This window comes from Microtus ochrogaster, unplaced genomic scaffold, assembly GCF_000317375.1.
Source record: "Microtus ochrogaster isolate Prairie Vole_2 unplaced genomic scaffold, MicOch1.0 UNK2, whole genome shotgun sequence".
In the NCBI taxonomy this organism is placed as follows: Eukaryota; Metazoa; Chordata; class Mammalia; order Rodentia; family Cricetidae; genus Microtus; species Microtus ochrogaster.
The window spans coordinates 9,816,683-9,839,175 of record NW_004949100.1 but is presented as its reverse complement, the minus strand read 5'-3'; the positions used below and the strand labels follow the sequence as shown (position 1 = coordinate 9,839,175).

Sequence of the window (22,493 nt, the reverse complement as noted above, 5' to 3'; positions counted from 1 at the left end):
TATGATGTGGGTGACTCTTCGGCCCTAAACAGTTGAGGTGTTTTTAACTGTGCCTGTTCTTTTATGCCTGTGCGGGGACATGTGTATGTGAGGAGTGCATGCCAGGACACATGACAGGTTAAAGGACAACTTTGATATTGTCCTCAGAAGCTGACCACCTTGTTTTTGAGGAACAATTAAAGCGTAAAAGGTTTGCAGTTTATTTTCCAAAGGCCAGGTTTGGCAGAGGTTGGTGCTGTGAGCTGTCAGGTCCTGACCCATTTACTGCTTTGCTATTAAGGGTGTGGTTTTTCTGTTAAAGGAGGCCATGGTCATATAGTGTTTGCCTTCATCTTATTTTTTGCTCTCTTTCCTCCTCTTCTTCCTCTTCCTCATCTTTTTCCTCCTCTTTTTCTTCTTTATTTTGATATAGGATATTACAGTAAAGCCCTTACTAGCCTGAGCTCTCTGTGTTGACCAGGCTGGCCATCAGCTCACAGAGACTGACTTGTCTCAGCCTCTACTTGCTGGATGCTGAGAGTGAAGGCACATGCCACTATGCCTGGCTTTTACTTTGACTTTTCACTCCTATGTAATTTCAGCTCATGGAATGTTGCTACTCCAAATAGAAAGGGTCTTCACATCTCAACTGACCCTTGCAGACACTGTGCTTACAGAAGTGCCCATGGTTTGTCTTCTAATTGATTCTAGATCCTGTCAAATTGATAATATTAACCATCTCACTGTCAGTTTATGCAGGTCTTACCTGTCCTTTTTTATAGCCTTTGTAATGATTAAAAAAAAATCTTTGGCAGGAACTTAAATTATCTCAGGACATTTATTGTGTATTCTGACCATGGTTGCTTGTTGCTTTAATGGTATGTGTAGGAAGTAAGACATAAAAAAAGTAACATTCCATTATTGTGAGCATATTTTGGCACATAAATTCTTAAATATATCCTTTTTCAGTGTTACTGAAATAATGCCTTGGAATCTCAATCCTTCTGGCTCAACCTCCACAATCGTAGGATTACAGACATGCTCTACTGTACCTGGCTACGGTTTTGCTTTATATTTTCTTACAGAAGGACAGATATTATTCTTCCTCATCTATGCCTCTTATGTAATCACCTTTGAACATTAATTATAAAACTTTCTGATTTACTTGTCTTTATGGAAATAATGTTTTTTTTTGAGATTATAATCACACCATATCCCCCTTATCTTTTCTTCCTCTAAGTTTTTAAAATGGGGAATGAAATGAAGGTGAGCATCAGGTAAATATGCACTAGGCAAGCCTTTGTTATGGAATTAAGATCAATTTTACCATATTCGTTCTATCTGTGTGGATTTGGATCTGCTTGTGTCCTAGGATTTTGCATATCTTTGTCTGTGCCTTGTCTATTGACATAGTGTAGCATTCTTCAAAGACACCTGTCATGCATGCAGCGTATTCTTACCTCATGGTGTGTCTGTACTCTAGTTTTTCAGTGTTTTGTGCTTATACACGTAAGTGCTTTACATTTTAATTCCTTAATAATATTATTAGATGTGTGTCGTTTAGATAAATTCTAAGAAATGAGGATTCTGAGTCAAAAGTTTATGTCCTGGTAGGCTTGTGCATGCTAACAGTCTATTTTCTCACAAGCTGTGTACGAAAGCGGCTTTTTCCAGAGCTCTGACAACAGAAGGTGCTGTTGATCCTTTTAAGCAGCACTGATCTGATAGCTGAGGAAGGGTCTGCTCAGTTTCAAGTCCCTACCTGTGGTTGGTACTATGAACTGTCAATTCTGACCTATTGGCAGTTTGCTATGAAAGGTTTGGCTTTATTTGGAGAAATTTTCTGTGTCCTCTCTGTTCATTTCTCCGTTTAGGCCTCCTCTTTTGTGCCTCCCATACCTTTAGGCTTGCTAGACATGTGGAAGAGAACTCTGGGTATTTGGTTTCTTCCTCTGGTTACATGTAATGACTTCTACAGAATCTTAACGTGGTTAAAGGTTTAAGTCATGTACTTATTTGCTTGCTTTGTGTGCTGGTTTTGTGTCTTCTGGTGGGAAATGTGAAATCAGTTAGGCTTTCTAGACTAAGAAATTCTAGTTGCAGACTTGACTTCAAGGATGGCTGACCTTTCAATCCCTATGGAATTGTTTAAGCATCTATATTTTTTACTTTATTCAGATGTCTTGGGTGGTGGTAAGGGAATACATGGTTATTTTAATATTCCGTGTGACTCTCGTTTCTTCACAGATCTGAATATATTTGAATATTGTGTGCTTTTTCCATTGTTTACCTTTTTTATACTCTTTTTTTTCCTTGTAAAAAATAGACATTTGAACAGGATAAACACGAGATATTTGGCTACTTACTTCTTTATTGTGTAACTAACTTTTCCTTCTCCTTCCCTAGGTTCTCTTACTTCTTTTATTGTGTAACTTCGTCTTGTCCCTTGCTAGGTGCTCTTCTAGGGATTGAGGCTTAGTTGCTTCTCTAGTTAGTCTGTGTGTTGTTTTCTGGTTGTGATGTTGAAGGAGTAGAAGTATTCCTAGGAACCTGGTCATTGAGTGAGTGTTCGCAGCAGTCTGTTTTCGCTCATTCCTAAGGTGTTGGCTTTCTCTCCATGGCTTGTTCCTTCTTCTCATTGGTGAGGTTGCATTAAATATTTCTAGGACCATGAGCTAGTATTTCTCCTCTTCAGGGGTTTATGAAAGGAGACTTATGTGAGAGATGGCTCCTGAGCCATATGGATTGATTATCTGCTGTCAGTGGACTTTTGTTTTTTCAGGTACTGTCTTAGTAGTGAGAAACTCCCTACTTTTGAAATACATTTCTTTAGCTAACCAACTACTTATAGGCAGCGATACTTTTGAAGTGAGCTATCTTGCTTTAAACACACACCTTATTGTATATTCCTATTGTTTAAAACATAAATAAAATGACTAACTAGAACTTTATATAAGAATTATATGGAAGTTTTCTAAATTTACTCTCAGTTCCTTTATTTAAGCTTTTATCTTATTGCAAAATATCCTCTCAGTGTGAGCTTGAGTGACTTTCTTTTATACTGTTACCTTCAAATGCCAAAGTGATTGTTTTAAGTGAATCATTTGTAACAGTACTTTTTAGACATTGTATATATAAGATACCTTTCCTTTAAATGTAGGTAAATACAGAGCATTTTAAGAACGTTGCTTATATAGAAAATATTTCAACTTATTACAAACATATACATTATGCATTGTTAAAGATCATCTAGGAATAATAGAAATTACTCTATTACTTTGAAAATGTTAAGTCCAAATTCCGCATTTATTTATTAAAAAAATTAAAAGTCTATAAAAAATAAGATTTCATAAAGCTACTTTTATACAAGTTATTTTAACTTTAAAGAACCTTCATACCACTTCTTCAACAGTTTGTATGATATGATTTATTTAATTTTTAGAAAGGACAACTGGGACGACCCATTTTGGATGTACCATATTGGAATGCAAAGCCAGCTCCCATGCCTAATATTGGATCAAAATATGGACGGAAGGCCACTTGGATAGGTGCAAGTGGAGACCAGACTTTCTTACGAATTGATGAAGCACTTATAAATTCTCATGTACTTGCAACATCAGAAATTTTTGCTAGCAAACACATAATAGGTAAATAGCTTGTCTTTATAATGAGATATTTCTGTACCTTTTTATATTTCTGGTAATAGAAAAATGAGGTAATTGGGAAATTTAAAAAGCACATATTGATAAACTGCTCAACAGCAGAAATATGAGGCTTGTTATAAAGGGGTCAAACTTATATTGTCCTGAGTGGTTTTCTACATTAATTCTTTTTCTGTATTTATTGAAATTAATTTTATGGGCGATCATGGTTATTACAGTTAAACCTACGCCCATGACACAACAAGTAATTACACAGTAGAGGTTAGAGGATAATACTTACTATCATTAATTGTAGATTTATAGTCAGAGGTGTTGTCCTAATTCTACCGTTTAAAAAAAGATTCCATTTAAACCATTTAGGTATATATCAGCTTCTGTGTGTTAAAATATAATAGTGCTTCCCTTGTGGGCTTGGGGGAATATATAAAGGTAATTCAAAGTAAAATATATTTAAATGTGTTTTTAAAAGGTTTGGTACCTGCTTCTATATCAGAACCTCCACCATTTAAGTGTCTTCTGATAAATAAAGTGGATGGAAGTTGTAAAACTTTTAATGACTCTGAACAAGAAGATCTGCAAGGATTCGGTGTGTGTCTTGATCCTGTGTATGATGTGCTTTGGAGGTAAGCATATGACTTTATAAAATACAGCATCCAGAAGATGGTACAGAATTGGTTTCAAGATTTTTTTCACTAAAAAAAAAATACGTTTAACAGTTCTGGGAGTAAAAATTTGTTTGGACTAGTTTACATTTTCAGGTGTGTAAACAGAGCTCTGCTTTGTAACATAACTGGTTGTACCTTACGCTTTTTATATTTGATGGTAGCAGTGAATGAGAGAGAAATCCCAAGTACTTTGTGGTAGTTTCTTCATCATTTTCATTGTTCCAAAAGAGATTTAAGAGACAGTCTTCTCCTGTGTTGTTATTGTGAAGCTGAGAGGTGTTCCTGTTTAAGTTGGGTTCAGAATTTGTTTCCACTGTCTGGACCCTCGCTACTCTGTGCCTTGGGATTTCCCACACAGTCCTTGGATGCAGATTCCTCAGCTAAGTTTCACTTTGCCTCCGCTTCATGTCTGCATCCTCTCAAATTACTTAGGAGCCACTTCTCATGAATAATCGGCAATTTAACATTTTTCTATGTACATTAATGTATTACTTATTTTATAGTCAAGTATAATTTAGGAAATTTTCAAAGTTAACTACATGTTAAAGTGCTGTAATTATTATCTTTCTTGCTAGGTTTCGACCAAGTACCCGAGAGCTCTGGTGTTACAATGCAGTGGTTGCTGATGCCAGACTTCCCTCTGCAACGGACATGCAGTCCAGATGTAGTATTCTAAGTCCTGAGCTTGCTCTGCCAACAGGATCACGGGCTCTGACAACCCGGTCTCATGCAGCGCTGCACATTCTGGGTAAGGGTGCCTTTTGATGTAGAGCAGAAGGACATTCATGCATGCTATGCTGATGGTCAGAATTTTTCTTAAATGGTTAAATTTGTATGTTATTCAACCATATTTGTTATATAATAATGGGTGCTAATCACACAATAAATTAAATCCTAAGAAGTTTGTCTTCCATGAAAAGATACAAAGATCTCAATATTATAAAATAGAAATGGGTGCCTAAGTGTAAGGCATCCCTGAATATACTTTTCTCAATGTAAAGATAATGAAGGATTCTCTTTAACTTGAACACATAAACTTTTAGAGCTGTAATCCAAATACGTTTCTGTAGTGTCTAATTTATGTATATACTTATTAACTACTTTGGGATTCAGAACTTTTGTAATAAAGAGTTGCTAGAATTTTGGGGGGGGGGTTGTTTGCTTGCTTGCTTGCTTGCTTGCTTGTTTTTAAGTTAGTTCATACACCTGTGTATTGTTTTGCTTTTAGAAATGTTTATTCAGAAAGATTCATTAGGAGCTAGCACGACTCAGTGGGTAAAGTTTGCCTTCCAAGTGTCAGGACTAGAATTCAGGTTTCCAGAACCTTTGTCAATGCTGGGAAGGTTTGGTGGACTTCCCATAATTCCGGTCCTTAGGAGACAAAGACAAAGGCTCTGGAGCAAGCAGACGAGCTAAAATGTCTATGTTGGTGGTTCTGAGTTCAATTGAGAGGTCTTACATTAATAAATACAGTAGAAGACAACATAGGAAGGCTCCCGATATGAAGTTAGCCTTAGGCCTGCACGTACATGCACACACATGCATGTTTATCCTAATAAACACAAACACTTTCACATATGTAACCATATGTGTAAGAATTGTGTATGCATGCAGATACACAAAAGGACATACTTATGCTTATATAGCATCTATACTATAAGTTCATATTTGTTGTAGGGAGGCTGCTGTTGGTTCCCAGCTGCTTAGTTCCAAAATAATCACGCAGAAACTGTACTGATTAAATCACTGCTAGGCCCATTAGCTTTAGCTAACTCTTACATATTAATTTAACCCATTTCTATTAATCTGTGTATCCCTATGAGGCTGTGGCTTACTGGGAAAAGTTCCTGTGTCCATCTCTGGCAGGGCTACATGGCTTCTTTCTGACTCTGCCTTCTTCCTCTGAGCATTCAGTTTAGTTTTCCCTTCCTACCTAAGTTCTGCCCTGCTATAGGTCCAAAGCAGTTTCTTTATTCATTAATGGTAATCACAGCATACGAGGAGTATCCCACATCACATATTTCTAAGCATAGTTAGTAGATTATAAATTTATTTCTTCCTTTTTTCTAAGATTTTATTTTAACCATTGCAGCCATCCAAAACACACATCAAAGTTATTTAAGACTATGTCTTTCTTTAAGAGTACTATGAAAATCGAATTGGTTTAAGAAGTTCTGTAATGAACCAAAAGTAAAGTGGTTCTGACTTTTCAGAGGTTTCGTTTTGTGGAAGATGTCATATAACTTATGTTTTAAGTGTGATAATTACTATGCAAAGAAAAATTTGTTGTATGTATTCTTCTATGAAGTGCTTAATACTGGAAATAGATCATGTTTATTGAGCACATTCGTAACTTATTTGCCCTATATAGCATTAAATAACATTGGTACTACTGAAAGTTTTTGTTTCAAAGTTTGAAGTTAACTTATTTATTGTTTTAGGTTGTCTTGATACTTTGGCTGCTATGCAGGACTTAAAGATGGGCATTGCAAGTACAGAGGAGGAGACTCAAGCAGTAATGAAAGTCTATTCCAAGGAAGATTACAGTGTAGTAAACAGGTTTGAAAGTATGTATACTTAGACTTAGGAAATGTTATCTAGTAGCAGTAATAGACACATGTTTAAAACCATCTTTATTTACATCTTTCAGGTCATGGAGGAGGCTGGGGTTACTCTGCTCATTCAGTTGAAGCCATACGTTTTAGTGCCGACACTGATATTTTACTTGGTGGTCTTGGTCTGTTTGGAGGCAGAGGAGAATATACTGCTAAAATAAAGGTAGAGTTTTTGATACTGTAACTCTGTTTCACCTGAAGACATTTGTTTTTACTTAGTCTGTCCCCTTATGTTTCCTTTTTACTCTGGTTTGTGGTTAATGGTTCCTTTAGGGAAAGGAAACATTGCTAAACTCTTCCTCAAAACTATGAGATCACTGACCAGTAAAAAAATCGAATTCATACAAAGGGAGAAAATGAGCTTTCAATCCAAAATGGATTCAACGCCAGTCTCATTGCTTTGTGTTGAAGTTCAGGTAGTTGATTAGCTGCACCCTGTTATGTGGTTGCTGCCCTAGAGCTGTCTTAGTACCAGGATAAACTCCTTTTGTGCATGTAAGTCTCCACCATCTTTAGTGCCAAATACTATGTAAACAGCAGCATGTGGGGACTAGGAATAAAGGGAGAAGTAGGGAGGGATTTGTCTTTTGTGTAAAAATTTTGGACTAGTTAGGAATCAAGGACTGGTGTGGTAGCAGATGCTTGTAAGCCTAGCAACATGGGAGTCTGGTGCCTGTGTAAGCCTAGCAACATGGGAGAATGGCACCAGGAGTTCAAGGCTCATCTAGTGTGTTTCAGGCTATCTTGTATGATTATGACCTTGCCTTTTTTAAAGAAATTGTTAAGTTCCCCACACTTATCTGAAAGAGCCAGCAGGCATTGTCTGTAGCTTACCTGACTGTTTTGGTTACTTAGTAGTAGTATGGACATGTGTCTGTAGTCAGTCCGCTTTTGTAATTTTTCATACTGCAAATTTTGCCTCAACTCTAGTATCATGGTTCATAAGAAATTTTAGTTCTAGCTCTTTTGTGAGAGGTATTCTTTTTTTAGACTGCTCAGTAATACTCCCAAATTAAGAAAATATATTAAAGCCCTTGATTATTTTTGAAGACAGTCTACATAAACCTCAACCAGAACTGAAAATTTTTTAAATGTTTACTTTTTCTGATTTTTTTTTACTTTTTCTGATATTAATGATTATATAATCCTTTAAAATTATAGCTACCATAAGAATGAATTTAGTAAAAATTAAAGTTCTTATAGTAATATAAATCATAGGAATAATGGTTAAGAATACCTAGATCACATCTCTGTTTATACTAAAATTCCAGTAGTCTTAGTCTTTTAGTTGTGTTTAGTGCACCTCTTTCAAAATGATTCAGAATGATTTGATTCCGTAAGACAGGAAAGCAAACTCAGTGAGTTGTTTTCTAGAAAATAATGCCCAGCAAGTTCATCAGGGGGATATATATGTAGTTGTTAACATTTATGTATGTATATTTGATAATATCCAGCAAGCTCTTCAAGATTGTATGTATTTCTCCCTTCTAGTTTTAGAATTTTTTGAGAAGTGGAATATTACGCATCATGGTGAACTTCTTCCTATTTTAGAGGAAGGCCTTTAAGGCGCTGGTTCTCAACCATCCTAATGCTGACATATTGTGATAATCCCCAAATTTAAGATTATTGCTATTTCATAACTGTATTTTCACTACTGTTATGAATCTAATGTAAATATCTGATATGCAGGATGTCTGATATTGGACCCATAAGTGGGTTGTGACATACAGGTTGATAACCAATGCCTTTAAGGATCAAAGAGTATCAGACTTCACTGGAACATCTGTCTGACTATGTTATACTTGCTGTTTCACTGTCCTTTATATACTATGGCTTGCCGATTCTTCCTCGGGATCTTTGCTCTCCTTCTTCTTGTTAGCTGCAACTCTTACCAAGACCTGCATATCTCATTTCCTCATCACCTTTGACCTTACCTCTCTGCTGAGTCTATTTAAAATATAAATTCTATTCACTGCTACAAATTTATACCAATAGCTGTGTTTTTGTTTTGTTTTGTTTTTTCTGGTCTGCATTTTCTACTCTTATGTATTCCTAGAACTGTGACTAGCACATTGATGAGTTTGAAAGTATTTGTGGAGTACCAGTGAAGAAGCAGATTATGGTCATATCATTATATTATGACTAAGAGAGGCTACTAAGGACTTTTACCATGAAGTATTGTAATCAGATATTCTTTTTAGAGAAATTACTAAGTGCCATAGACTTGGCTAGCATGTAAGGACCAGAGTTCAATCACCACCAGCACGATAGATAGATAGATAGATAGATAGATAGATAGATAGATAGATAGATAGATAGATAGACAGACAGACAGATAGATAGGGCTGAGAAATATAAACTGGATTAGAGGGAAAGGCAGCTAAAACTAGTTTATAAAATCCCAACTTTTTGTGCTGCTGAAAGAGTAGACACACTGATGACTGAGAAGTGTGGGCACAGGCATTTTTAAGACACTGCCACTGTACAGAGCAGGGACAGTAAGAAGAGGAAGATAGGTAATTTACTTTAGAACAAAGAATATTGGAGTCTGTGGGTATTCCAGTAAAGTCTGAGATAGAAATAGGTGTCCAGGCCCTTGGAAATGATTGAAAATTTGGTGCTACAGGCATGGTACTGTTCAATAATTTTAAATTCATTTTAACATCTTTGCTGCAGTTTACCTGCTATAACTCTCCAGAACAGAATGAAGATTTTATAAATATTAGTTCCCTTTTATTAAAAAACTTTTAATTAAATTATAATTGTATCACTCCCCCAACCTTCCTGGTCCTCCCTCCAATCCCTTCCATGTCTCCTCCTACCATTCCCCCCCCACATTACCCCTCCCTCCCCCTCAACTTAATAGCCTCTTTGATTATTACTGTCACATTTATAAATATATAACTATGTAAATACAGTCCGCTGAGTCTGTTTAGGGTGGCTTGTGTGTAACTGATTTTAGGGCTGAACACTCAGTAGAGGATATCATTTAGGGTCTTCATTCCTGGGAAAAGCTAATTCTCATATTAATCCATTTTTTAAAAGATCTCTTTTCTCATGATCTCTTTTTCCTTACCTAAACTCCTTATTTCAATTTCTTCATCGCGTCCTTTCCCTTGCTAGTTACTGAACTAGCTTTTGCTACCTGTATTTTTTTTTTATTGTGAATCCTCAACTCCTCTATAGTAATATCTTCATAATCTTTTGAACAAGGGTTTTCTCTCAGGGTTCCACAAATATTCTTCATTCAATTTGATTAATTACTATGTTACCGTGGACATAACTCTGTTAATGTCCACCCATTTTTATGGAAGAGGACACTAGACCCTAGATCTAGTAATTAAGTAATAAAGCAAGAGTCTGCCTCATTTTAAAAATCTCAGTTAAAATGCTTTCTTTGAGAACTTGCAGTAGGGAGCTAGAATTAATGTAACTATAAAACACTGCATGATTTATATTTTAAACACACATATATTTATATTTAGTTAGTTATTAAGTTTAATATTTAGCTTAGTAATTAAATTTTAAATAGCAGATAACAATTTTTATATCATTTATAGTTTAGTTCTATTGGACATGGACGAAATTGTAAACACTTCTATGTGCAAAACTGAATGATTGGAATCAGTTTGTTTCTCTTTACTCCAGCTGTTTGAGTTGGGTCCTGATGGAGGAGATCATGAAACCGATGGCGACCTTCTTGCAGAGACTGACGTGTTAGCTTATGACTGTGCTGCTAGGTAAATGTTCTGCTCATTATTCAGTAGTTTTTATATACATGAAATTAAAATTTTATTTTAATTTAACAAGTACTTTTTTTTTCTTTTGATTTTTTTGAGACAGAGTTTCTCTGTAGCTTTGGGGCCGTTCCCAGAAGTAGCTCTTGTAGACCAGGCTATGCTCGAACTAACAGAGACCTGCCTGCCTCTGCCTCTCGAGTGCTGTGATTAAAGATGTGTGCCACCATCGCCTGGCAGCAAATAGATTTTTAAAAGGAAGTTTTGACTAATCTATTTATAAATTGGGAAATTTAACTATATAAAGTTATGTTTCACTTAGTGATGGAGATACATTCTGAGAATTTAACTGTTAAAAAGTTTCATCCACTTATGAATATCACAAAGTTTTTCCACAGACCTAGATGATATGACCCTGTATACCCAGTGTACACCTTGGTCAGATAGTTTAGCTACCATCCATTGTATGTGATTTGTTGTCTGAAATCTTGTTATGAAGTGTATGAAGTATTGTTATTACTTGTAATAATGTTATATTAAAACTATTAATCTTAATTTTTATGTAGTTAGATGACTAATTCAAAACTGGAAATATTTATTGCCCACGTAATTTCCTTAAATTCTTAGAGAACACAAGTGGGCTAGTGCTCTAGTATTTAAAACAATCATTTGTTACATGTCACATTTTATATATATATACATATTCAAGTAGTCATAGTAGGCCATATTTCAGATACCCCCTGTTCTTTGACTAACATTGAACTCCCAGAGATCCTCCTGTCTCTACCTCCCAAGTTCTGGATTAAAGGCCTGCGCCACCACTGCCCTGCTCCTGTTCCTTACCTTAAGCATTAGACCAGTGATTTTCAACCTGTGGTTCATGAGGCCTTAGGAAAACTTCTGTCTCCAAAAATTTTTACCCTATGATTCATAACAGTTGCAGATTTATAGCTATGAAGTAGTAACAAAAATTAATTTATGGTTGGGGGCCACGGCAACACGAGATACTATAATAAAGGGTCGCAGCACTAGGAAGGTGGAGAACTACTGCACTAGACTGTATCATATTGTTGTTACTTTGTAATCTTTACTGCTTATACAAATCCACTTAAAGGAGACTTTTCAAAAAAGATAATCTTCATTAAAATTTAATATGCATTATAATTTGCTGTATATTTTTAGCAAATGATTATGATTCTAAGATATAAATTGTGATGTCTTTGGTAGAGAATCACCTAGATTTTCTTCATTAGCTTACTCACCAGGCCCCAGCTTTTACCGGGAGCAGTTGTATCTCTCTAACAATAATTGTTGTAACTTGCCCCAGTCTTCAAAATAGCAAGTCATTTCCCAGGGTACTTTCCCCATACAGTCATTTTCTTAATATGATACCCCTCAGAACACTTAGCTGAATAAATAACCCACAAACTAAGGGCAAAATTTTTTGTCTGGGTAATTTCTAATGTTTTTATAACAATTTAAAAATACTTTTCTTGTTTTAACTTGAAAATTTTAAAATATTTAAACATATTATTGAATCCACAAAGAAAATAAATATAATTTGATTTTCTAAATATAAAGAACTGAAATTTGTTTTAGTGTCCAAACTTTAAAATAAGATTTTTTTAAATCTTATTTGTTTTTTTAAATAAAATTCTTGTCAGATAAGAATCTTTAAAAAAACAGTATCATGGGTTTGGGTATAAGGTATTTGAAGGTAAATGCATGTACTAGACAATTGCAAAGGTATTTGACTTCTTAATTCCTGTAGAGAAAAATACGCAATGATGTTTGATGAGCCAGTTCTCCTGCAAGCTGGATGGTGGTATGTAGCTTGGGCTCGAGTGTCAGGTCCCAGCAGTGACTGTGGTTCTCATGGACAAGCATCTATTACCACAGATGATGGGTAAGCACAATGTTGAATTTGGATTGAATTTGGACCTATGCAACTCTTACTTTCGTTTGTGGGATCTTGTTCTGAAATCTCAAAGAGTATTAATATAATTGCTAAAAGTTAAATTTATGTAACCTGTATGTTATATAACCAAATATACTAAATTAAAATCTAGACAAAAGAGAGAAGGCTGCATTATTCTTGTCAGATGGCATATGTGTCTTTCTGAGTATTAAATTGTTTAAAAACTTTATAACCAAGTTAAAGGTAACATAGAGGAAGGGTGCAGGATACTGATGAATTTATATATATATATATATATATATATATATATATATATATATATATATATATATATATTTTCACATTAGTTTGATACTGCATATGTAGAAGTTTGGAAGACACAAAGTTTCTATCATATGAAATGATATTATCTTAATGAAATTTAGACAAAAATTTACCACTTTCAGACTAGGAAGAAAGCTTGTCAGTAAAGGGTTTGCCATTGGAGACTATCTGAATCCAATGTAAAAAATGTGTTGTTGATACCATTCCCCTGTAATTCTAGCACTGGCCAGGCAGAAGCATGTGCATCCCTGGAGCTTGCTGGTCACCCACTCTAGCCCACTTGGAAAATTCCAAGCCAGTGAGAGACCCTTTCTTAAAAACCAAACCACACAAAAGAAGCAAAATAAAACAGTGATTGACTCTTCAGAAGTGATACTCATATAGACCTCTGGCCTCGTGTATACACATGCCCAAGTGCACAGGCACCCACAGCAACATGCACATACACACATACACCTGCACAAAATAACTACACACTTCCAGATACATTATTTTATTTGGTTTTCTCAGTACGTTTTTTTTTTAACATCTGAGCTTTTATTTATTTATTATTTATTATGGTGATTCCCCACTACATCCTACAGAGCCAGTTCCTACTGTTTGACCTGAGGCTTCCAGTTGCTCACTGTGCAATCTCAGTTGCTTCTAGAGCACTGGTATGGGAGTTGGCCTTGCCAGGCTGATCTAGAGTTAGTGGCTTGGGAAAGCAAGGGCCCCATGGACCCCATGCTGATGAGGTAAAGAAGTAAAGGCATCAAGGGCCAGACTCCACTCAGAAGAAGGGCACAGGTCTCAGCATTGCCAGTTCAGTGTCTTTGCCCGGGCAGTTTTGGGGTTACCATGGTCTTCATGGACGTGACCTTGGAGCTGCTTCTGGGTTTCACAGGGTCTACTTCCATGCTGTTGAAAGGACAGTCCCCTCTACCCCTGACTTAGCTTTACTACTGGGCATCGAGCTGTGAGTTCTGAAGCCTTGATGTGTATGGTTTTGTTTGGCCACTTGGGCTTTCTGGCTCTTTCTATGCAACCACTTTAGCCACACCTTTGGTAACCCTGCAATTGTTTGCTCTTATCTGACTCCCATCTTCCCCTAAAACTGCTGGCTAAGCCTAAGCCAATGGCACCCTTCTGTTGTCTCAGACTGTCTCCAGAGCCCAATTTCAAGACCTGAGGCTCAGCATGGCACCCAGGGAGGAGAGGTGGGGTTTGTTGGGGGTGGACTCCAAATGCTATTGCTGATCCTTGTGGATTTATGAAGATGTCAAGACTTGCCGCTCGATTTTCCTACAAGCTCTGAAGCAAGTATTAGTCTCATTTAAACTCAGGAAATTAGAGAAATAAAATGGGAAAATGATATGCTTAGAATAATGATGTGGTTACCATATACAGAACCCATCCTTCTTTCTGCTCTACTTATTTCATCCTAATGTTTGAAAATATTATGATTTGCAAGAGAAATTACATTTGTTTTTGTTCATCATGAACACAGTAGTACAAAAGGTACATGCTAATTTTTGAGTAAATTCTATGCTGATGAGTATTTAAGTTGAATCTGCCATGGGATGTTTCTCTTTCTGCTCACTGTTAGATTTTTGCTAGAACGGCTAATGTCACAACACTTAGAGGTTGAAGTCCCTAAATGTGTCTGTTTAAGCTGCTTTCATGCTCTCAGATGGAGATCTTTAGTTAAAAGCTGAAGTGAAGGATGGGAGGCACAAGGGTCCTCATCTAGGAGTTCCCATCAAGTTCAAGCGCCTCATTTTGTTGATAATTCAGCAGCTATAAATCAGTGACTGTTTCATATGTCAGTCTTTAACAAATGAATAATTTCCATTACCATAAAATTTGAAAACATTATTATTAAATTCCGTATTAATTTTAATGAACCTTAAAGCTTCTCTCTTTCTATCTCTCTCTCTCTTTTAGGGTTGTTTTCCAGTTCAAGAGTTCAAAGAAGTCAAATAATGGTACCGATGTAAATGCTGGTCAGATACCTCAACTGTTGTACAGGTATTTAAACATTTTATAGTTATTCTTTTCTTGTGCAGAAATAAAATCACTATAAAATATGCAGCATAATAATGGAGAAATTATTGAAGCATTGAACAAATTAATGTTACACTTATGAAATATAGCTAATTAAAAATATTTAGATAGTATTTAGTAAACTTTTTGAGAACTTTCTGTATCAAACCTAATTTAACATTTTGTATAACTCATGGTATCAATATAATAACAATACTATGCCAATAGCTGTTTGTTTAATTTGCTTATTGATTGTAATACCAATTTCAAAATGTTATAAACTAGTAAAGGATATACTGAGGAATGCAAGGTAGGATGGGAGGATGTTTTAGATATGGACCTAGTCAATTTATTGTAATCTTTTTTTTCTTTGTGCTTGAGATGAAACCTAGGGGCTGACACATGCTTGGCAAGCTCCCTAGTACTCTGCTATATCTCCAGCCCAATAGTCTTACTTATTTTGTGATAGGACACATTGGAAAATCCGTTACCATTAATTTCTACTTTTACTTAAAATAGCAAATTGTTCATGTTTATTATATTTTAGCAGTAAAAATTTTAATTAATTTGCAGTAATTCAAACATGTATTGACATATGTCATGCCAATGTATTTGTCTTGTTTTTAGATTACTTATAAAACCCCATTAAAAATACATTTTTCTTGCTAAACATAGTCCCCAAAAGTAGAAGAAATAACTGTCTTCCATGACTTCTCTTCTAGTAATCACTAAAAGAATTTGAATGTTAAGAGCCTCATATTTCTTCAGGAAGGAATTTTGATGATTTTTACATTATCTATTGTAGCCATTATTTTTGTTATTGGTAGCATTTTGTATGTTTGTGAGCCTTTGCCTTTAACAGCTGAGCCATCTCTCCAGTCCAAAAGTTCTTTCTGAACATAGCAAATTGTACTGGACTGTCTTTATGGACTACTGTTGAATAACTATATGTACATTACTAGTAAATATGACTTTTATATGTTTTAGTGGTAAAATATTAATGCAGATTATTTTATTATGGCAAAATATATATTTTTATATGTTATTTTTATTCTTTGAGAATTTTACAATATATTTTGATAATATGTACCCCATTCTTCTTCCCCTAACTCATTCCAGATCTACACTAGCCTTACTTCATGCCCCTATTTTGCCTTTCCATTTTTTCCTGATTACTTAAGATATGTATTTTTGAAGGTGAATTTTCATTCTTTCTAATAATATATATTCTTAAATCTGAAGTTTTATCTTTAATTATTGAATTTTATAGTATTTGATACATACTGATTTTAATATTTAGTTATTAAATTTTTATATTTCATAATATATATTCATATATGAATACTATGTTTATATAATTTTTAATCCGTCTCCCTTTTCTTCTACCGTGACACCACTCCCTCTTAAATTCATTAAGTATTATTGTTATATACCCCCCACACAGATACATTTACATATGTATGTGTGTACATATGTGGATAGGTTTGTAAGTAAATAGGTAGGTAGGTGAGTAGGTAGGTATGTAGGTAGGTGGGTGGATTATATATATACTGAGTCTATTTAGTCTTGCTTTTATGATTTAGTGCTGACTACTTGGATTTGGATAACCTATCAGGAGCTATTCCTTGGAGAAAACTGGTTTCTGTTCTCTCACAGCCATTGATTGTCTATAGCTTTTCATCTGTGGGTGGAATTAAGGACGGCTTCTCCCATCTACATTGACATGTCAACCGGTGTCATTATGCAAGTCTTGCTTGGACAACGATATTGTTGAGATTTTTGTGGATGTAGTTTCGCTGTTGTATCTAGAGGACACTCTAGATTCGACCTTCCTGGTCCCTCCATCTTAAAATCTTTCTACCCACTCTTGCATGATTCCCTGAGCTTTAGATATAGGGTTGCACTGTAGTCAATTGTGACTCCGTAGCCCACAACCATTTGTTTTCTGCTTTATGACCTACTGTGGATCTCTGTAGTACTTTGCATCTGTTGTGAAAGACCACTGAGTTCCGTTTGTACTTTCATATGCTCCTGGACGTGGGGCCATACTGGAGCACACTTGGCCTGCCAAGGGCTATCCCCTAAAGAAAAGTGACCACTCTTTTCTCAGGAGTCAATGCCTGTCCATAGCTTCTCCCCTTTCCTTCCATAATGGAAAACTGACTGGCTTGATCTCGTCATGGGTTTGTGCAGGCAGCCACAGCTGCTCTCCATGCAGGGTTGCAGCATTCCTATTGGGACCAGAAGATGCTGTTTTGTCCTGTCTACCCAAACCTCTACATCTGGAAATCTTTCTGTTCCTTCTTTTATAATGCTCCTCGAGCCTTGGGGTAGTGGGAGGTAATGTAGATTCGTAGCTGAGCACTCCACTGATCCTGAAAAATGTACATTAAAAAGTTATCATTGGTCATTAATTTGAGCGTAATATATTGTTCCTCTTCTACCACCAGACTCCCAACCAGTGATGGCAGTGCTTCCAAAGGCAAACAGCAGACTAGTGAGCCTGTACACATTTTAAAGAGATCTTTTGCAAGAACTGTCTCAGTGGTAAGCCATTTTAAAAAAAATGTCAGCTTTGCTACTTGTTGCAGAATTTTAATTCTAAGACTGTCTTAGCTTAGTTTTATGAATTCAGATTGGCTTTTATTTAGGTGTATATTTTAGGCAAAGATAATGTATACTTTAAATAGTAAAAAAGTAAAGATGTTGCCTATGCCAACTCAGCTGAATTGGCTTTTGTATGTCTGAAATAACTTATGACTTTTCTAACTTGACATTTGCCCTGATAAACAATAAATTTGGTATTTTTTTTATTAAGATAAGTATTATTTTGTTTTTATCCTTTTTAATATATAAAAACCATGTGATCATTAGGTTATTGAAATTGTTCATATAAAAATCTATTCAGTCATTTATTTTAAAGCTTTCTTTTATTATATTATACCAGCAGTCATCTGGGCCTTGGTGAGGAATGGGGAGCAAAGTGCTCCACTCTAAGATGCTTTAATGTTTGCTGTTATGTAGGTGTGATGGTCTTCAGACCGTCTAGAACTGCAGGGGAAGCCAACCCTAAACACATGCGTGAGAATTTTTAAAAATCTAAACAGTGATTTTTTTTTTTTTTTTTTTTGTTTTTCGAGACAGGGTTTCTCTGTGGTCTCGAACTCACAGAGATCCGCCTGCCTCTGCCTCCCGAGTGCTGGGATTAAAGGCGTGCGCCACCACCACCCGGCTCAGTGATTTTTGTTAGTAATTTCAAATCAACTTTTCAAGAATTGGTTATAGTTGTTATTATACTTTTTTTTGTTTTGTTTTGTTTTGTTTTTTGTTTTGCGAGACAGGGTTTCTATGTTAAGGCCCTGGCTGTCCTGGAACTATTTTTTGTAGACTGGGCTGGCCTCAAACTCACAGAAATCTACCTGCCTCTGCTTACCAAATGCTGGAATTAAAGGCATGTGCCACTACTGCCTGCCTATAGCTTAATATATAAGTAATTTATATATAGTGATATAGGTATTACTGGTTTATAATACTTTAACACTACTTTAAATTGTTATACTATATTAGCATAATTTCAAAGAAACATGTAAATTTTAACTTTTTTCTATATATTTTTTAAGATAAGTTAACTAGGCTGGCAAAAGGTAAGTGTAAAAATGTGCACACGTATTTTACTTCAACTGTCAAAACTCAGTAAAAAGTTCAGGATATTTTTGAAGTTACATGCCATTATTGTTCTCCTTATTCAAACTATGATATGTTTTAATAACTAGTATGTTTTTCATATTGTGGATTAGGAATGTTTTGAGTCATTGCTAAGTATTCTTCACTGGAGCTGGACCACCTTAGTCTTAGGAGTTGAAGAACTTCGAGGGTTAAAAGGGTTCCAGTTCACAGCCACACTTCTCGATTTAGAGAGACTACGCTTTGTGGGGACCTGTTGTTTGCGGTTGTTGCGAGTCTATACCTGTGAAATATACCCAGTATCAGGTATGGTAAATTTTAAAAAAACTTTGGAAAGAAATTATTTCAGAGATTAAGAAAATTAATATAGAGATACCCTAGTATTTTAAGGTCCCAAGATACCTTTAAGTTGCTACTAAAATTAAGAGAGAAAAATATGTTACTTTTTAACTATATTTATCAAATAGAAAAAATTCAATTACAAATTTAGACTTAAATAATGATACTAGTTCTTTTTTTCCTATGTAGATTTTTTTTTTTAATTATTTTGTAGCCCACTTAGTCTCTAAGCAGTTGCATTTCTGAGTTTTGGTGTTCGATTTTTATTTATACAGTAAATGATTGATTTATTATTGTCATGTACATGCTTTGGTTTATTAGCACTTTTTCTTTTTATTTCTCAAAGCTACAGGAAAAGCAGTTGTAGAAGAAACTAGCAAATTAGCAGAGTGTATTGGAAAAACAAGAACTTTGTTAAGAAAAATTTTATCAGAGGGAGTTGATCATTGCATGGTGAAGTTAGATAATGACCCTCAAGGGTACCTGAGCCAGCCCTTGAGTCTTCTGGAGGCTGTTCTTCAGGAGTGCCATAACACCTTCACTGCCTGCTTTCACTCCTTCTACCCGACTCCTGCACTGCAGTGGGCTTGTCTCTGCGATCTGTTGAATTGTTTGGATCAGGTAATTTAAATTTATAAAATGTTGATTGAAAATAAAATATATTGCTTAATACTGTGCCAGAAAATTAATTTAAATTTTCATCCTTTGTTAATTACTCAAGGTCAGTTAGGAAATCTACCTGGTGTGTGTCACGTATATAGCTAAAATTTAAAAATTTGTTTCATTCTCTGGTGTCATCTGTTTGTTATAAAATTACCAGTCATGTTTCTATAACTGCCGACTTTCTCTTTCAGTCTGTGGGGAGGTTATTTGAGAGAGAGTGTGTGTGTGGGGGGGGATATAGTAACTGTGTGGAAACAAGTGGCCCTCAGCGTCTCCACAGATAGGTGAGAGGGGAATGAGTGAAGGACAGGGTAACATCATTTATTCACTAATGAAGACTCCAAATCCCAAATGCTTTGCAGAGCTATAGCGTAGAAAGAGACATTGCCACTGGTAGTACTGCAGTACTCATGTTGCAGTAATTACCAATACAGCTAGACAAAAAGAGGAGGGAAAAGATTTGAATAATGATATAAACTATCTTGATCTATATGATTTTACTTTTATATTTAATTGTATGTGTGGTGATATTTTGTTTGTGCTCTAACAAATAAAACTTGCCTGGAGATCAGAGTGCAGAACTAGCTACCATTTAGGCAAAGAGGCCAGGCAGTGATAGCACATGCCTTTAATCCCAGCCCTAGCAAGACAGGGGAAACAGAGCCAGGCCGTGGTGGGGTGTTGGCTCACACCTCTAATCCCAGTATTTGGGAGTCACACATCTTTAATCCCAACACTAGCGAGATGGTGACAGGAAGGAATGTGGCTGGGCAGAGAGAGGAGTGTAAGGCGGGAGGAGACAAAAGCTCAAGGCATTCAATCTGAGGACCTGTAGACACAGAATACTCGGCCTGAGGATTTTGTAGAAGAAAGAACTAGTGGCTAGCTGCTCTGCTTCTCAGATCTTTCAGCTTTCACCCCCTAATATCTTACTCTGGGTTTTTATTATTAAGACCAATTAGAATACACATGACACCATGTACAGGTCTTTTGTATATGTGCAGGTGAGTAGAGCTTGAGAGAGAGGGCTGTTGGAGCTGGCGTTACAGACAGTTGTGTTCCATTGAATATGGGTGCTGATACTTCAATGTGGATCCTCTGGAAAAACAGTGTTATTTTTTAATTATTATTATTAAAAATTTCCACCTCCTTCCCTCCTCCCATTTCCCTCCCCCTCCCCCCCCCCTTATCCTCCCCCTCCCAAAGAGCAGTCAGGGTTCCCTGCCCTGTGGAAAGTCCAAGGTCCTTCCCCCTCCGTCCATATCTAGGAAGGTGAACATCCAAACTGGCTAGGCTCCCACAAAGCCAGCACATTAAGTAGGATCAAAATCCCATGCCATTGTCCTTGGCTTCTCAGTCAGCCCTCCTTGTCAGCTACATTCAGAGAGTCTGGTTTGATCACATGCTCGTCCAGTCCTAGTCCAGCTGGCCTTGGTGAGCTCCCATTAGATCAGTCTCCCTGGGTGGACACACCCCTCGTGGTCCTGACCTTGTTCATGTTCTCTCTCCTTCTGCTCTTCATCTGAACCTTGGGAGCTCAGTCCAGTGCTAACTGCTGAGCTGAATCATCTTTCCAGCCCCACCTTAATCTCAGAGACATTTATAAACTATAATATGCGACTACAGGATGTATATTTTTTCAGTACACATAGATAAATGTGTTTCCAGTTCAACAGAATCAATCATATACTTACATACATTAATCTAGTAAAATTTAAATGATTAAAATTTTAAAGTCAGGACTGGAGAAATGATAGCTCAGCAGTTAAGATCACTAGCTAGCTACACATATAGAAGACCCAGGTCTTAGTCTCAGGAACCACATGGGGCTCACAACAATCTGTAACTCCAGTTCCAGGGCCTCAGACATCACTTCTGGCTTCTTGAAGCTCCAGACTCACGTGTGATACATAGTCTTACATGCAAGCAAAATGCTCATACATATTAAAAAGAAAAACAAAAAAAGATTTGAAAGAGTCTAATCTACATAGCAAGTTTCAGGCCAGTCAGGTCTACCTTTTCTCAAAAATAAGGACAAAAGGAGGATCATAATTGTTTTGTGCCTATTAAGAAATAGAATTCCTTATTTAAAAGTTTCACCCAAAATTCCTAACTCAGATATTGTCGTTTGTAGAGTCTTTAAACATTTATAAAGAAATAACACCTCTAACAAATTCCTTCAGAGAACATAGAAGGTTCATAGATGGCATGCCTGATATCAAAACCCAACATAGTATGAGAATAAGAAATGGGCAAATATCACCGAGACACAGTTATTCTGATAATCCTGTTGAGTTAAAAATCATAAGTTACTGTATCACTACCAAGTGATATTTATCTTGAAATGCAGGGTTAACACCTAGAAATCAATACAATTAATTTGGCTGGGGCATGATTGATTCAGTGGTAAAGTACTTTCTAGCACAAATGAAAGTTCAGTTCCCCGTACTGAGTGTAAAGAAAAAGAGTTCATTGTAGTAACTCTTTAAGTAATTTGAAATAGAGAGACCATATACTTTCAATACACTTTAAATTTCAGTCAGTTAAAATACATTTGACAAAATTAGCAGTTAGTCAGTGGTGAAAACATTGCAAACAACGATGTAACAAAACTTCCCAACCTGATAAAACATCCCTAAGAAGAATCTGTCACTAATATCTTAATTAATGGTATAATATTATTGAATGATGTATTAACTTAATTCTAAAAGAGCAATCTGTGGCTAACATCCTAGATACCAATGAAGTAGTGGATGTTTCTCCTTGGAACTGCCTGTTCTTGCCACTTTGGCTACTATTGTAATGGAAATGATAGCATCAGGTCTTTACCCTGCTATCCCTAATTCATTATCTTCCCAGTGGTACCCCAGTGAACTCTGATC

General features: G+C 36.0%; 1 protein-coding gene across 16 annotated transcripts in view; it reads left to right on the top strand.

The window, feature by feature from the left end:
• Nucleotides 1–22,493, top strand: part of Mycbp2 (MYC binding protein 2, E3 ubiquitin protein ligase) — a 231,364-nt gene that overhangs the window by 93,563 nt on the left and 115,308 nt on the right. For all 16 annotated transcript variants that reach the window (XM_026788400.1, XM_026788403.1, XM_026788402.1 and 13 more), the window contains 11 exons: nucleotides 3,422–3,626; nucleotides 4,111–4,264; nucleotides 4,882–5,054; nucleotides 6,748–6,873; nucleotides 6,957–7,084; nucleotides 10,570–10,661; nucleotides 12,430–12,564; nucleotides 14,827–14,910; nucleotides 17,376–17,472; nucleotides 18,723–18,915; nucleotides 19,295–19,569. In XM_026788400.1, the coding sequence (XP_026644201.1) occupies nucleotides 3,422–3,626; nucleotides 4,111–4,264; nucleotides 4,882–5,054; nucleotides 6,748–6,873; nucleotides 6,957–7,084; nucleotides 10,570–10,661; nucleotides 12,430–12,564; nucleotides 14,827–14,910; nucleotides 17,376–17,472; nucleotides 18,723–18,915; nucleotides 19,295–19,569 (1,662 nt within the window). The remainder of the gene's footprint in view (nucleotides 1–3,421; nucleotides 3,627–4,110; nucleotides 4,265–4,881; nucleotides 5,055–6,747; nucleotides 6,874–6,956; nucleotides 7,085–10,569; nucleotides 10,662–12,429; nucleotides 12,565–14,826; nucleotides 14,911–17,375; nucleotides 17,473–18,722; nucleotides 18,916–19,294; nucleotides 19,570–22,493) is intronic.